Raw genomic sequence first — 18002 nt, forward strand, 5'->3', positions numbered from 1 at the left:
TTGCTGGGAGTCTAGCGTCTGCTTGGCAACCTTATCCCAAGTAGTTTTTACGAAATCTATTGCCACATAGTCTACCAACCCACAGGGGAAACTAGGCCTTATGTAACGATATTGTTCCGCAGGGCATGTTGGACTTCGACTACATCTGCCGCCGCGCGGAGCCGTCCGTGGTAGCTATCGTGTACCCGTTCACCGCCGACCACAAGCAGAAGTACTACTTCGGCGACAAGGAGGTCTTCATTCCAGGTTAGTTCTTTATTATTGCAAAATCTTATCTTGTTCGAAAATCCCTAGGTTAGCACACTTATTACTATTGCATTTTTGGTGTAATTATTATCAATTTTAATTAAACCACTACAATAATTACTGTGTGAATGTCAATAATTACTACAATAATTAATTAATTATATTACCTACCGTTCAAAATCTTATATCGTTAAGGATTTTCATACAACTTTACGCCACAGTTTTTATAAAGGACGTGTATTCTGCCACCATTTTAATGTTAAAACTGTGCTATTTCTATGCCGTAGTATTGTATGCAACTGTACAATATTAGGCCTGAAGATCAATAATGTGGTTTTATAAATAAATAATAATAAATAAATAATAAAAAAATAAAAATCATTTATTGCAGACTAAAAGGTTCATACATGGTTAGTAAACATTACAATCTTATTACTAGTGTTAGTAGCGCATAAAAACTAAAACTAAAAACTAGACGGCGAGTGCATGCAGCCCCTGCCAACGGTTGAGCATGGGGCCATTTTCGCGCTCCATGAACACGCCCAGAATGCTGTTGGGGCTGCCGCGCAGGCGACGCATCAGTGAAGCGCACCTCTTGCGCATTATCGCCGCAAAGCTGTCAACTTGTGCCTCCGCAAACATACCAGAGGCACTACAAAATCGCGGCAACCCCATCAACACCCGGAACGCGTTATTATATTGGACGCGTAGGCCGTTGTATGCCCTCTGCGTATAGTTGGTCCACAGGCTGCATGTGTAGAATGACTGACAGTACGCTTTGAAAAGTGTAGTCTTTACGTGTACAGTACATTTCGCGAACCTGCGGGCCAACATGTTACATCGGACAGCCAACGACCTACGCTCTCGCTCAATATCCAAGTCGTCACTCTGGTCGTCAGTTACCCAGTGACCCAGGTACTTGAACTTAGTGACAAAGTTTAGAGGGACATCGTAGAGTGTCACTAGCGGTACAGTCGGGTAGCTTTTTCTACCAGCTTTAAAAATCATCACCTCGCTCTTTTTAACATTATACCTGAGTCCATGGGTCACAGCATAGGATTCACATATTTTAATCAGCCTCCTCATTGCGTCGATTGAAGGGCCGATGGCCGATTTATGAAACGAGCGAAGCGAGTTTCATACATAATAGGATCACTCTCATTATGTATCAGTTGCATAAACTACTATAATATTCCATAATGGGGTTGGCCGGTCGAAGTATTTAGCAGAGGGCGCCAGCATAGCTTGCCCTGTCAATCCCTAGAATTGTGTCATTTTTTTTTTAATGAAATTGTATGCCCTGGATGCAGCCTGGGTTATGCCAAATCTCATAGAAAAAGGGGCAATCTATTACGTTTTAATAATAAATGCGTGCTTGTTTCAGTATTCTCTGACATGGACGTGGCGATGCGTAAGCACCAGGAGGCGACCGTGCTTGTAAACTTCGCTTCGCTCCGATCGGCCTATGACAGCACTATGCAGGTAAACTATACGGAGATTATGAAATAAAACTATGAAAACGGATTATATCGCGTATATTGAATTTATAATACATCCCGACGTTTCGAACTCTTTACAGCGTTCGTGGTCAACGGGTGACTGAGGAAAAATTACAAAATGCAAAAATACCCACATACTAAAATAATGAACAATCATAGACTACAAACTTTAAGGCTGGTTGTACATGCAAAATCGGTTCATAAGGCTAGTTATACACTATAATTATTTTTCAAGTAAAGATATATATATATATACGCGATAAAAATAAACTATGCCGGCTCCAACCCTACACCACGGACCCGAGAAGATTTAATTCCCTCCTAAATTGTAGGAGGGTATCCCAATATGGGACCGGCAACAAACTCGGCGGGACACATCTTTTCAAAACATCAGAATGTCCAGCATCATCCAACACTACGGTCTCACAGTCTATGTCTCGCTTGCTCCTTTATCAGGTGGACTACAGGATCCCAAGCTGGTGGTAGAGAAAAGCCATCTTCCCTATTAAAGTTTGGATATTTCTTAATCTCAATGGCCTCGCGCAGCATTCTGGGTATGTAACGCTTCTCCTTGGCAAGAACCAGAGGCTTATCAAACTTGATTGAGTGATTGGTTTTTTCCATGACATGCTCACAGACAGCAGACCTAGGTCGACGGTGCTTGACATCAGCTATGTGTTCCTTCACCCGAGTGGAAATGCTCCGTTTCGTCTGCCCGACATATGATAGGCCACACTCACAGTCCAGCCTGTACACTCCTGCAGTCTGTAGAGGGGTATTGCATTTTACAGGCCTCAGGAATTGTGACATCTTCTTCATTGGCTTGAAATATGTTTTTATAGAAGCACGCTTCAAGATGTGGCTGATCCTGTCCGTGACCCCCCTGACAAAAGGCAGAATGGCAGGCCTGCGCTCGACTGTGGGGATCTTAATGTGGGACCTCTGGTTGACCCGCGGTATCCTGAGCTCGTTTGCCTGGAGCGCGCGCCTGGCATGCTGGAGCTCCGCGGCCAGATGCTGGTCATCACATATCCTCTGGGCTCTCTGAAACAAAGATTTGCCTACTGTAACAAGTTGACTGGGATGGTGATGCGATTTGCCATTTAAGTACCTATCAGTATGAGTAGGTTTCCTATACACAGTGCGACCTAGGGTGTTATCAGGATTTCTTTTTACCAATACATCTAAGAAGGGGAGAGAACAGTCTTTTTCCAACTCCATAGTAAATTTTATTTTGCTATGGATGGAATTTAGGTGATCCAAGAAAGTTGAAACACTACTTTTTGGAAGTATAGTAAAAGTGTCATCTACGTATCTGATAGGTACTTAAATGGCAAATCGCATCACCATCCCAGTCAACTTGTTACAGTAGGCAAATCTTTGTTTCAGAGAGCCCAGAGGATATGTGATGACCAGCATCTGGCCGCGGAGCTCCAGCATGCCAGGCGCGCGCTCCAGGCAAACGAGCTCAGGATACCGCGGGTCAACCAGAGGTCCCACATTAAGATCCCCACAGTCGAGCGCAGGCCTGCCATTCTGCCTTTTGTCAGGGGGGTCACGGACAGGATCAGCCACATCTTGAAGCGTGCTTCTATAAAAACATATTTCAAGCCAATGAAGAAGATGTCACAATTCCTGAGGCCTGTAAAATGCAATACCCCTCTACAGACTGCAGGACTGTACAGGCTGGACTGTGAGTGTGGCCTATCATATGTCGGGCAGACGAAACGGAGCATTTCCACTCGGGTGAAGGAACACATAGCTGATGTCAAGCACCGTCGACCTAGGTCTGCTGTCTGTGAGCATGTCATGGATAAAGCCAATCACTCAATCAAGTTTGATAAGCCTCTGGTTCTTGCCAAGGAGAAGCGTTACATACCCAGAATGCTGCGCGAGGCCATTGAGATTAAGAAATATCCAAACTTTAATAGGGAAGATGGCTTTTCTCTACCACCAGCTTGGGATCCTGTAGTCCACCTGATAAAGGAGCAAGCGAGACATAGACTGTGAGACCGTAGTGTTGGATGATGCTGGACATTCTGATGTTTTGAAAAGATGTGTCCCGCCGAGTTTGTTGCCGGTCCCATATTGGGATACCCTCCTACAATTTAGGAGGGAATTAAATCTTCTCGGGTCCGTGGTGTAGGGTTGGAGCCGGCATAGTTTATTTTTATCGCGTATATATATATATCTTTACTTGAAAAATAATTATAGTGTATAACTAGCCTTATGAACCGATTTTGCATGTACAACCAGCCTTAAAGTTTGTAGTCTATGATTGTTCATTATTTTAGTATGTGGGTATTTTTGCATTTTGTAATTTTTCCTCAGTCACCCGTTGACCACGAACGCTGTAAAGAGTTCGAAACGTCGGGATGTATTATAAATTCAATATACGCGATATAATCCGTTTTCATAGTTTTATTTCATGAGTAACTATCGCGGTAACCGAAGACAATATTATATACGGAGATTACATGAATTTCGGCTTTAGACGATATACACGGTGGCTAAAAAATAAGTGCATTCCCGTTGCCAGGGAGGTTTTGGAAATATACTGAGCAACTTTTACTATGGGACCAACCCCGAAATCGCGAAACAAATTTGGCTGTTTCATACATTTTGGCTGGTCCATTTTCTATGGGAGGGTAAACTTTACCAAAAATTTAATTTTTGCCAAAAACTTATTTACTGATAAAATTATTGCGTAAATATGTTTAAAAAATCAGCAGCTATAGAATCTTTTTTTTGTTGAACAGGCTATGCAGCATCCCCAGATCAACACGGTCGTGATCATCGCTGAAGGCATCCCAGAGAACATGACCAGGAAGATCATCAAGCTGGCCGACGCGAGAGGCGTAAGTTTACTTTACTACAACTTTTAACCTTCGTCAATTTATGGGCATTTTTTTATTAGTTGACGATTTCTTTTCCATTAGATTTTGATAAAATTTGGTAAGTTTCAAGCTTTTCATACGAAATCCCAGTTTGGGACAACAAAAATTTATGTTATTTATCGTTGAGTTGAGCTTTCATAACTCACAGGAATTTTTTTAGGACATACGGTGTAATTTCGCTTATATTGTACAGAATAGGGATCTCTATCTTTTCACCAAATTTTATCAAAATATAACAAAAAAACGGCACGTCCGACAAGAAATTGTAGAGAATGAACGAGGGCGCCACTTCCTACGTAACTGTCACATTTTTGACGTAAAATGCTTAAACATGGCAACAATTTAGTATGAATTTTTTTAGTTCCATTTTATAATATAATTTCTTCTATTTTATGTCGCACTATATATGAGAGTGTCTATAACGAAACGAGGAACAACGCTTAGATTGTATCATCTTTATTTGAAGAAGGAAAACGTTAAGAGAAAACCAGTTTGTCTGAAAAATAATTATAAAAACTGACTGATGGTCTGATGGTGGGCTCAGGGCCCGATCTAGGGTAGAGCGAGTGGAGCGACCGCTCTAGGCGCCGGATGGCAAGGGGGGCGCCAAAATGGCAAATGAGAAAACAAAATAAGTTTTAAATGACGCGAGTGTGACGCGGGCCCAAAATACGGTTCGTTTTGCTTTTGGGTAAAAAGCTTCAACGAAGGGCGCCAAAACCCGATTTCGCTCTACCCTGATCAAGGACGCACTCAGGCTGGCACTGGGTGGACTGATGGTCAGCGAGTACCTTCGCTCAGGATCTAGGCAAACTCCTGGAATCCCAGTAGCTAACATTTTCCATACAAATAACTACCTTAAGGTATTAAAGGAGGATGGGCTAATTGGCCTGTATGACCAATAAGGACAAGCGATATGTCTCTGGATAGCGTATTTTAAGTTCTAAAACTAACTATGGCAGGTAGTCCCAAATCTTTGTGTGAAAAAAGTGTGAGTTGAAACGTGACTATTGAAGGTTTTGTTATTATCGATGATTTTGTGTCACGATATTTTAGTTTTTATTCGTTTTCTGATGAACTGAAACTAATATATAGTAGTGTTTCTACTTGAAATAAAAACAAAGTAAAATATTTTATGAAAATAATTTAATTTGTTCTATGTAATACTTCTGATTTATTGTGTCATTTTTTTTTTCTAAACAGAGATTTGACAAGTCCCGCCATACAAAAAGTTGTAGAATATGAAAAAAGCTTTCCAATGATATATGGCTTGTCGTTATTGGTTTCTAGGCCAGAGTCCATACAAATCTGTCCTCCTTTAGAATCAAATTTTAGTTGTTGTATCGCATCGGCGGGATCGATTTCATCCAAATGTGCTTAATGCAATGTACTTGTTTACAGGTGAATATTATCGGCCCCGCTACGGTCGGCGGCATCAAGCCGGGCTGCTTCAAGATCGGCAACACGGCCGGCATGATCGACAACATCGTCGACAGCAAGCTCTACAGGCCCGGCAGGTCAGTTCAAACAAACTTGGAATCTATCCACGTGTACATAGAGTTGATAGTTCAATGAACATTTAATGTATGAGATAGATTCAGCCGAACCAATTCGGCTAATAAGAGTAAGATAGACATTATAATTAGCCTCATGCATGGAGTTCATAATTTGAACGAAACATTTTTTATTTGGATGTTTGTTACCGTTATATCATGTTACAAAATGCATTTCCGTTATTAAATTAGTTGGACCGTCCAACGTGTGACGTCATCACGCTCTGTCGAATTCACGCCAAAAATAATGAGCTTTTCAACAGCTCAAAATTTTTCAACATTTTAAATATTTTTTTATAAAATAATGTGAAGGTTTACACAAGTATTTATATTTTTTCCGGTTTTCAAACGATATAAATTATGATTACAAAAAAAAAAAAACGCAAGGAGCTAAAGGATTTGCCACACTGGATGCGTTCTGCGGTCAGCGGTCAGGTCAAACCCGCATTATGTATGAACAACATTGACAGCCACCTTTGAAGTGGAAGTTTGACCTGACCGCTGCCCGCAGAACGCATCCAGTGCGGCAAATCCTTAATTGTGTAAATTTTATGCTACAAACCTTTAGATGACTTTTTAGAGAGACTGCGCAATTCTGATGATAACTTTGTTGCAGCGTGGCCTACGTGTCCCGTTCAGGTGGCATGAGCAACGAGCTAAACAACATCATCTCCAAAGAAGCTGATGGCGTCTGCGAGGGAGTTGCTATTGGAGGAGACCGCTACCCTGGCACCACCTTCATCGACCATCTGTTGAGGTAACTACTGTGTATTATAATTTTGAGATATAGCAAACTAAGTTTTCTATATGTCCTTCCTCTAGTACAAACTTTGGCGACCCCTGCTTCAATAGGGTAAAACCTCTCACTTCCTTGGACCAATCCCCACTAATATTACAAATGCGAAAGTAACTTTCTGTCACTTCTTCACGCTTAAACCGCTAAACCGATTAAATAAAATTTGGTATGGAGATAATTTGAGGCCCGGGGAAGGACATAAGGATAGGTTTTATGATCATTCCACGCAGACGAAGTCGTGGGCAGAAGCTAGTAGAATATAACTCATTTGTAACTTTTCTCAAAAGATTCGAAGCCGACCCCAACGTGAAGATGCTAGTTCTGCTCGGAGAAGTGGGTGGTGTGGAAGAGTACCACGTGTGCCGCGCCATCAAGGAGGGTCGCATCAAGAAACCCATGGTCGCCTGGTGTATCGGCACCTGCTCAGGTAAACAACTCTTAAACCAAGGTGATACTTACTTAGTTCTAATATTAGGCGAACTGTTACACTCCGCCAGCCCAAGCCGATAAGTTCACCTGATATTACACCTGGTAGCACTTGGCATGCAAACTTAGCGTAGTAGGAGTATAGGAAAAATTTACAAGTTAACATAGAGAGCTGGAGCTTATTAAGGCACCGGTTAATTACCATATTCAATGACTGAGACTTAAATGTCATTGTCATTGTGATTTTGGAAATGTCAGACCGAAAGATGGATAAATACTATTTCAATGGCAGGCTACTGATGCAACACATCAATATATATTAAAATCCACATCCTTTTTAATGCCTATCGTACGCGGTGTTAAACTAAATAAAGGGTAGCATCATAACGGCTATCAAAGACCTCACTAAGACCAAACATCAAAAAGAATGGGAAGTCTGACGGATCTCAAGCGCTCAAAGCTCTTTATACAAGGAGTAGACTCCGGTTGGAGCAAAAAGCTTTGGAAACTTAGCAAAAGACAACGACAAATCATAACAGGGGTGTTTACCGGCCATTACGGGGTCAGAGAATGAAGGGAGGAGACAAAGAATGAAGGACTTTGGAGCAGGCTATCTAGAACCAAAGAAATTTAAAATGCTACTATGAGCTCTATCATCCGGGCCATCTGGCACATGGAGATGGTGGAAAAAGCTTTTGAGTAGTTGACGGATCTTTCATAGGGGTAACTGCACAAAAGATCTCTATGGGGCGAAGTGTATCCGCAAGGGCCCCCGAAAACCATAAGATAAGATAAGGGTAGCAACCCTCGGAATTTGCATAAGCAGCATAATATCTTTACCATTTTGTGGATACGAGTAAACCAAGTAATATTCGCTTCCTCCAGCTAACGTAACTTATTTTTCCAGACATGTTCACCTCCGAGGTCCAATTCGGTCACGCCGGTTCCCTCGCCGGCTCCGCCCTCGAAAAGGCCTTCGCCAAGAACCAGGGTCTTAAGGCCTATGGCGTCACCGTACCTGAGAGTTTCGATAGTCTGGGCACTGCTGTTAAACAAGTGTATCAGAAGCTGGTGCAGGCGGGCAAGATTATTGTTAAGGAAGAGGAGGAACCTCCGAAGGTGCCCATGGACTATGACTGGGCGAGGGTGAGTTATCTTAGATTATTATGTGTGTAATATTATATGTAGGAGTCTAAGAACCAGGGTAAGGAACAGGCCTTAAGAGGGACCGGTTGCCCTTTTATTTACAATAAGGTTTCCGAATTGTTAATTAACAGTGCGTCAAAGTAATCTCTTTCTTATGTATCACATCGTCACACTCGTCAAACTTCCCATGCGAATTCGCAAGCTTTTTTTAGTTGATGAGTATACCCTTAAACGAGATACTCTATAATATTCTACGACCACAAATTGATAATTCCTACTTCGTCTACAGAAACTCGGCATGATCCGCAAGCCGGCGGCGTTCATCAGCACCATCTGCGACGAGCGCGGCCAGGAGCTCACGTACTGCGGCATGCCCATCAGCCAGGTGTTGGAGAAGCAGCTCGGAGTAGGAGGCACCATCAGCTTGCTGTGGTGAGTGTCAGGAACTGGGTCTGAACCGCAAGCCGGCGGCGTTCATCAGCACCATCTGCGACGAGCGCGGCCAGGAGCTCACGTACTGCGGCATGCCCATCAGCCAGGTGTTGGAGAAGCAGCTCGGAGTAGGAGGCACCATCAGCTTGCTGTGGTGAGTGTCAGGAACTGGGTCTGAACCGCAAGCCGGCGGCGTTCATCAGCACCATCTGCGACGAGCGCGGCCAGGAGCTCACGTACTGCGGCATGCCCATCAGCCAGGTGTTGGAGAAGCAGCTCGGAGTAGGAGGCACCATCAGCTTGCTGTGGTGAGTATTAGTGATTGATCTTGAGTTTGCGCAAATAGAGGGCAATCACACAAAAGTTGCCCATGGTTCAATGTCTTTTAGCAAAAGCTCCCAAATTTTTATGATAAATAATTTAGTTCAGCATACGTGCTAATAAAAGCCGAGCCTCGAAACTGACAGTTGAAGATCAAATACTTTATTTTTTTATTACAACCATGAAGGATTTAAGAAATGAATGAAATGAAATGAAATGAAGTGATCATGATGTAAATAACTGACTATCAATGCACTCTTCGCAAGCTGAACAATAAGGTATTTGACTACTAGTCAAATCAGTTTCTTTTTCGAACTGTCAAACCGATTTTGCTACTATGGAATTTATATGAAACACTAGCATGTGACGTCAAAATCAAATTACCTATACTCTTTACAGTTTTATACGGGTTTTAAAATAGAAATTGTGTCTAAAAATAATTGCTGTCTACGTTTCTCTATTAATCTTTTGGTGCTTTATTTCATGCTTGGTGTAAAATAATTTATTTTAAATACAGTCAAATAGGTACCCTATTGTACTACTTGCTTTTGTCAAACCAGGGCTTTCGCGGTGTATCTGGCGAAAATTTAAGACACAGCTTAACTTATCTTTGATTTGTGGCAGGTTCCAGCGCGAGCTGCCCGACTGGGCATGCAAGTTCTTCGAGCTGGTGCTGATCGTGACGGCCGACCACGGGCCCGCCGTGTCCGGCGCGCACAACACCATGGTCACGGCCCGCGCCGGCAAGGACCTCATCTCCTCCGTCGTGAGCGGCCTGCTGACCATCGTGAGTGTTCTGTAGCCTCGAGTCCTGGTCGTGACGGCCGACCACGGGCCCGCCGTGTCCGGCGCGCACAACACCATGGTCACGGCCCGCGCCGGCAAGGACCTCATCTCCTCCGTCGTGAGCGGCCTGCTGACCATCGTGAGTGTTCTGTAGCCTTGAGTCCTGGTCGTGACGGCCGACCACGGGCCCGCCGTGTCCGGCGCGCACAACACCATGGTCACGGCCCGCGCCGGCAAGGACCTCATCTCCTCCGTCGTGAGCGGCCTGCTGACCATCGTGAGTGTTCTGTAGCCTCGAGTCCTGGTCGTGACGGCCGACCACGGGCCCGCCGTGTCCGGCGCGCACAACACCATGGTCACGGCCCGCGCCGGCAAGGACCTCATCTCCTCCGTCGTGAGCGGCCTGCTGACCATCGTGAGTGTTCTGTAGCCTCGAGTCCTGGTCGTGACGGCCGACCACGGGCCCGCCGTGTCCGGCGCGCACAACACCATGGTCACGGCCCGCGCCGGCAAGGACCTCATCTCCTCCGTCGTGAGCGGCCTGCTGACCATCGTGAGTGTTCTGTAGCCTCGAGTCCTGGTCGTGACGGCCGACCACGGGCCCGCCGTGTCCGGCGCGCACAACACCATGGTCACGGCCCGCGCCGGCAAGGACCTCATCTCCTCCGTCGTGAGCGGCCTGCTGACCATCGTGAGTGTTCTGTAGCCTCGAGTCCTGGTCGTGGCATCAGATTAATAATAAATGAATGAAAATTTTCAACGTACTGTATATTATCTCTTATCTGATATTCGTTCAGTACATTGCTTACCTGCAGTTACTTACATTGTCTTACCTTATATTTTGACGCTATAAATAGGACCAGAACTTGTGCCATAAGTGCCATAACCATTTATCTATCTTATAGTAGACTTTAGCCTACGGTGCCCAAGTGATCAATCACTAAATAAATTAAACGTCATGTGCAATGGCCAACCTGTACCTCAAGTCGACCAGGTTAAATATTTGGGACTAACCATCGATGCCGGCTTAAAATGGTCACCTCATATAGACGCGTTGTGCCTACGGTTATCTTCAGCTTGCTTCGCCCTAAGCAGATTATGCCCATGTATGGATTTGGCTAACGTAAAGAAAGCCTACTACGGCTACTTTAACTCCATATTAACTTACGGTATTGACCTTTGGGGCTGGGCTGCGGAACGAGAGCGAGTATTCAAACTCCAAAAAAGAGCATTGCGCATCATCGCTGGTGTTAGTTGGGATCATCCTGCAAAGGATTTGTTCATAAAATACAACATACTAACCGTACCTAGTCTTTACATCTTGGAAATGGCTAAGTATGTTAGAAGTAATATTAACCACTTCCATACCAACGCTGATGCGCACGGCTCCATCACGCGACGGCGACATGACCTGAGCTTGCCACACATACGACTGGCTAAAACTAAAAAATGCCTTAACTTCATTGGTCCAAAGATTTATAATAAGATCCCTCCGGCAATAAAGCAGGCCCCGAGTTATGCTTCATTTGTACGACAAATGAAAACAAAATTAGTCAAAGATGCATTGTACACCATTGACGAATTCTTTTTGTAAATAAGTATTTAGGTTGTAATAGTAATAGTTGTTTAATGTATATTTAATATGTAATGTAATGTGTAATCGTAAACAGACGGACGTATAAAATGTAAAATTTTATGAATAAATAATTGAATTGAATTGAATTGAATAGTTTTGCTGTTTACTAGTTCGCTTTTACTTCAATGTCAGATCAAATAATCAATCAATATTACGGTTTGAAGTTAACCATTGTTCTAGATGCTGATAGCAAGTAACTGCCAACCTAAAATAAATCTCCTGGAAGCCAAAAAGCTAATAAACTTGTTTATTCCAGGGCGACCGTTTCGGAGGCGCGTTGGACCGCGCCGCGATAGACTTCTGCGCGGCCTACGACAAGGGCCAGCATCCGCAGGAGTTCGTCAACGAGAAGCGAGCCAAGGGCGAGCTCATCATGGGCATCGGTCATAGGTAAACTTGTCTCTTATAGCTACAATCTAAAAAAGTAAACTGCTCTATCGTGCACGATAAAGAACGACATCTAAACGTTTTCGACAATTATTGCAATCCCAATTTTCCATTTACTGTTTTTTTTATTCAACTAGTATTAAGAAAACCTTCAAATTTCAGAGTAAAATCCATCAACAACCCCGACTCCCGAGTCCGCGAGCTGAAGGCGTACGTGACGGCGCGGTGGCCTGCGTGGCCCGTGACGCGCTACGCGCTCGACGTAGAAGCCGTTACCACGCGCAAGAAGCCCAACCTCATCCTTAACGTGGACGGCATCATCGCTGCCGCCATGGTGGATCTGTTTAGACACACCAACCTGTTCACTATGTAAGTACAGTTATTTTATTTATTTAATCTTTATTGCACAAAAGAAATACAAACGTACAAAAGGCGAACTTAATGCCATAAGGCATGCTCTACCAGTCAACCTTTGGGCAGGGCGGATAAGTTGTAGACGGTGCAAAATCATGATTAAGTATAAAAAATACGATAAGGTACTTTTATCTCCGTGTATTTTCGCTGACGAAGTGACAATTGGGAGGTGCCCTCGATCGAGGAGATTGCAGGCTGTGTGGGGCAAGCTGGGATCTCCTAGCTTGCCCTTGGAGCAAGCGGGACTCTCCTAGCTCTCGGAGCTATCATGTAGTGTGTCGTATTAAAATCCTGGTCACGGCACCAAGTTGTAAAGTTCTGTTCGAAAATAAACGTTATTATTGTCCTCGTGCCACACAATTATAGCTAGGGAATTGAATCTAGTTGTATATTTCATTGGGTTGAATTTGATTTATTTGAAAAATTGAGACAAATAAAAGTGCTACTCTGTTTTTATGTAAGTTGAAATTCCATTGAAACAGAGTGAACATCACAATGTATATTGGGCGGCACGAGGTTGTACAGTAAGCGTGAAATTAATTATGATACAGTAAAGCCTACCTAATGTAATTTTAAAGGAATTGAGCGTGTAACGCATCTTGTAAAAATATAGAATAGGGCGCCAAATGTAGCGCAGATGATTACATTCTGTGTCACAGGCATATGGAATATATCAAATCCATGTATTTATTTTTTATTACATTGCATTACTTTAGATACTTCACACTTGTGTCGACTAACACACACTACCTATAACCGATTGTTCCAGCGAGGAGGGCAACAACTACATCCAGATGGGCACGATCAACGCGCTGTTCGTCCTGGGCCGCTCCATCGGTCTCATCGGCCACTACCTGGACCAGAAGCGTATGAAGCAACCCCTCTACCGCCACCCGTGGGACGACATCACCTACATGTCGCCGTTCAACTAAGGTCTATGATTCTATCATTACCTGCCGTGCATTAACTAGTAAATTGGTTTAAACTGGTTAAGGGCTGGTAAATTTTGTATAAGGCGGTACATTACCGTCGTGTACAGTATTTCGCAGTATTTTCCGGATAGATAATCGACACAAATGCACCGTTAGATTAGATTATTCTCTTTTTGAATAGCGTATTAGCAAAATTGTTATTTATGAAATAAAAAATTAGCAAAGTTTTAAAGTGTAATATTCGATAAATTATAATACGCGCACTGTACAAACAGTAACACTCTTAACTGTCTATCGGTGGACCTTATGCCTTTTGTAATAAGGTTTACGGACTGGCAGTTAACTGTGTGGGCGATGACATCAATATTTTCGAGCAATAAGGCTCTAAATTAATAAATCACCTAATGGTGTTATCATATATTTGTAGCTGATATTCTAAAAGCACGGCAGGTAATATTAAATGAAATATAACAAGGTAGCGTTGTAGAGTGCAGTCTAAAATTAATTTTACGATATTTTTGTCCCAAAAGTAATTAAACTCAAAAGATTGATTTAAATTGACAATGAAATCGTCGAACGATTATAGCTCATTAGAACAATACGGTATCATGCTTACTGAAATCAAAAAGTAAAAAAATAATAGGACAGCACCTACATTGCATCTGTACGTTTTCGTCAACGTTCTGGTTCCTTTTGAATTATAAATTGATAAAATTTTGAACGGAACCTTATACGTAGATGGGAACTATATAAATAAATAATTAGTTAACTATTTATGGGGTTAGTATGTGTAATTGTTCTAGTGTCGGATGTGGATAAGTGCTTCGGATTATCTAATATTCTACTAGAAAATTTTTCAAACTCGTTTTATTAGAGTGCGTTGGGATGAGGTTGAAGGGTTTTTTATGAGGGGTAAGATGAAAAGTCGTCCATAATGCTTTGGCATACGGTTTTTTTTTGTCTTACTTCTCATAAAAAACCCTTCAATCTTACACCCAACGTACCCCTATATAGTTCTCTAGTAGATTATAAGAGGTCTGTTATTTAAATTTTTGACTCTATAGTGCGGAAGGTAGATGCTTTTTTATTTCGCCATTCGCCGTTTGAATAAAATTATTAATTGATACTGATTGAAATTATTTTTAATAATTTTATTTAAAAGACGAACGGTATCTAACACTGTCCATTCCAGAAATCAAAGTTGTTGGAAAAATGAATTTTTATTTTTAAATAACTTATTGAAGAAAAATATTAACGTAAGTAAGTCACAATCGTCATATTTTCTTATGAAGAAAATCGTTTACTTGGGTGTTTGGACAAAAAATGTTTTTAATTAGATTTCTTATTTTATATAATATTAGGTAATTAATTTTTATTACTCAATACATCGCCCTCTTGTGAAATAATTAATAATTTAAGCTACGGAACAAAAGCTGGGATTTTTATACATCTGACGTTTTATGAACTAATTCATTTTATAATAATTGCCATTTATTTGTGCAAACAACTCAAGAATTTATTTTATAAGTACAACGCTTAGATCTGATGCTAAGTTAAAATGTTTTTATGCAGTAAGTTTTTCAATAAACTATGACACTGTGTTTTTGGTTGTTTTTTTTAGTATCGACGAAACTGACTGACCTATTATATTGCTGCCTGACCTTATTTATTGGTAATATTTAAAGCCCCCAACGCAAAAAGATGGGTGTCTGTCTGTGGCACCGTAGCACTTAAACGAGTAAACCGATTTGGATGCATTTTTTTATTTGAAAGCAGATTTCTAGCGCTGGTTCTTAGACATATTTTTTCAAAATCTGTTTACCTGTTAATAAAACCAGGCGTTGGGGGTTTTTTAAATTTTTAATTTGACATGTTATTCTAGAAATCATTATAATGACAAGTTGTGGATGTTAGTTACATAACATAATACATTTTCCTATATTCGTCCGCTTCTATATAACTACACCGTAAGACTTTACTTAGGGTAAACTATACTAATGTCAGTTCCCCTTCAATGACTGGCCCCTTCAAACTTATTTTGAGGTACCAAGACGTGGTGATCTTTGTCAAAATTAGGGGCCAGAGTTCTACTATAAAGGGTAAATCATTAGGTAGTTTATCCTATTTGTATAACAAACTAACTACATAGTATAAAATATATTAATAGCTTGAATAGGCACAGATTCGTATTTTTTGTATGCACTGTTTTTTCGATATATACACCAAATATGCTCGATGTTGACTATTTTATATAAAACCATTAAAATACTAAATGAAAAAGAGAGCAGCACTGTTAGGTAGTCGTGCACTGAACCGTGTTATTTATACGTATTTGTATAACTGTATGTGGTGATAGGGTTTACCGTATATACTAAATTTTTTAGAATATTTGAAACAGTTATAAAACAAAGCGAACTTTACCTGTCTTTCTATACCATATATGACATAAATAAATAAGCTTTTAGTGTTTTTACCAAATGGAAAATCGACAAAGCATGAAAACCATCTGTTTATTGTCTACGATAAGGTGTAATACTTGTGTATGATAAGGATCCATTATTTTTTCGAAAACGTTTTTTTCTGCTCTATACAGCACAAACTGAACCCACGTTTTTTGACCACCACACACATGAAAGGTTGATATGGATGCTTGGTGAGAAGGATTTTTTTTAAAACGTGGCTAAAAATAAAATAATACTTAATAATCGCTCAAACCAGAAAAAACTTTTTACAAAAAAATACACCAATTACCGTCTGAGTTAGGTGATATGGGGAATATGAGTGTTAGTTCAGTTTTAAGTTTAGGTTATGGGCTCCTTTACTTCAACGATTCAACGAAGCCTCGTTGGTGACATACGTAACTGGCCGCTGTTCTACGCCAGATGTCTGGCTTCACGCATACCTGCGGTTTGTAAAACAGCCTAAACCCAAAGTAGCGCCCGATGACATACATACCTTCATACATACCGTCCTTTTACTTTAGGACTAACATTATGACAGACCAAGATAGTAGTTATAATTATTTCGATTTTCCACAACGTTTAATTTTTATTTAATTTAAAACCAGCGCCTCAAAAGTTTAATGCTCCTCATTTACATATTTTTTATGATTGACTGAAAACCTTTTTAAAATCTATGTAGCTATTACAAACTTCAACGAAATATTATATTCGGCCTAATGTGCTCATGTAGTAAGCACTACATATGTATATCCCCCCGTATATTCGAATAACCTCGGATATACGAATTTCCCGCCTACCGCTGTCTTTGTAATTTGTATGTATGTATGTAATGTATGTAAACACTTTATTGTACATAAAACAGATTACAAACACATTAAAAGAACAAAAATATATACAATGTACAAAGGCGGACTTATATATTACGAATTTAAGTAAGTACGGACAGACAGCATTAAATAGATAGCCACGGCCTAATAAGTGACTAAGTGGCCAATACGCCTTTGTTGCCATAAAAATAAAGATGTTTAGAGATATAATGTTTCACTTCTCCCGTCACTATCTTTTTGATGCTGACCGTAGTAATATTTTATTTTGGAAGCATTGGATTAATGTACCTACCTATAAACTTGCCTAACGCGGGTGGCTGTCTCAACGGCAGTGGTGCCCGCCTGGCGGCTATGGGACGCATTAGATGAAGGATCAGTGGCGGCGCATCACACAAATCCGCGTGACATTGGTTCATTCATATATTTAAGATTATATGGATATATACCAGTGGGAATTAAATTATATGGACGCTTCAAGTGGACATGACAGGACACTAACGGTGAAATAGGCAAGAGAAATGGTGTATAATACGCAGCACGATAAAAAGCTTAGTTTTTTATTGGACTCTTATCACTTCCATCGTTTTCGTTAGTGATGAGATACAGATGCAGAAGGTACTTTAGATAGAGAAACAATCGATACTTACACGCAATTAAATGTGCACTGTTATGTAAATGTTGTTATAGCGGTTTAATGCACATGCAAATTTTGTTTGAATAAAAGAAATTTAAAAAATTTAAAGGCCACTTCCAATACTTTCATCGTTCCCACACTGAAGTAGAAAGTGATAAAAAATTGGCAATGAGTTGTATCTAAACATTGGCTGTATAATAATTGTAATTATAATTATACTTTCTACTAACACACCTAATATAAGTTACTACTAACATAATATGGATTATTTGTATCTGAAATAAATGCTTTCATTTCATTTCATTTCAAAATAGCTTTGTTAGGCGTCTGTAACCTTGTTGAATTCGAATTAAATTTTATTTTACCGTATTGTAGTGTTTTATTTATATGAATACTCTGAACTACTTATTTATTAAAAAAGTACAATGAATGTAGTTTCGGATCAATCAATTTTAATCCCTGGAACATTACATTTTCGAGAATACTTACCCGCGTTTTGTAATTTGTCAGGCGACTTTTAATGCTTTTCAAATTAAATTGAGGAAAGAAGCGGAAACAATTAGAAATTGCCGCGCGGAAATCATATGTCTATGATTTGACCAGAAGGA

The 18002-nt window shown here is 40.9% G+C and overlaps 2 protein-coding genes across 2 annotated transcripts in view; one reads left to right on the forward strand and one right to left on the reverse strand.

Annotated features, from left to right (window-relative positions):
* LOC134752190 (ATP-citrate synthase) overlaps positions 1-15071 on the forward strand; it is a 41338-nt gene extending 26267 nt beyond the window's left edge. Inside the window, exons 13-24 of the mRNA XM_063687803.1 lie at positions 123-246; positions 1631-1728; positions 4505-4603; positions 6044-6159; positions 6812-6952; positions 7279-7418; positions 8325-8563; positions 8853-8995; positions 9941-10103; positions 11995-12128; positions 12288-12494; positions 13309-15071. Of these exons, the coding sequence (XP_063543873.1) occupies positions 123-246; positions 1631-1728; positions 4505-4603; positions 6044-6159; positions 6812-6952; positions 7279-7418; positions 8325-8563; positions 8853-8995; positions 9941-10103; positions 11995-12128; positions 12288-12494; positions 13309-13471 (1767 nt within the window). The 3' untranslated portion in view covers positions 13472-15071. The remainder of the gene's footprint in view (positions 1-122; positions 247-1630; positions 1729-4504; positions 4604-6043; positions 6160-6811; positions 6953-7278; positions 7419-8324; positions 8564-8852; positions 8996-9940; positions 10104-11994; positions 12129-12287; positions 12495-13308) is intronic.
* LOC134752127 (heat shock 70 kDa protein cognate 5) overlaps positions 1-18002 on the reverse strand; it is a 154357-nt gene that overhangs the window by 87261 nt on the left and 49094 nt on the right. The window lies entirely within an intron of this gene.

The sequence above is a fragment of the Cydia strobilella genome, chromosome 24, assembly GCF_947568885.1.
Source record: "Cydia strobilella chromosome 24, ilCydStro3.1, whole genome shotgun sequence".
In the NCBI taxonomy this organism is placed as follows: domain Eukaryota; kingdom Metazoa; phylum Arthropoda; class Insecta; order Lepidoptera; family Tortricidae; genus Cydia; species Cydia strobilella.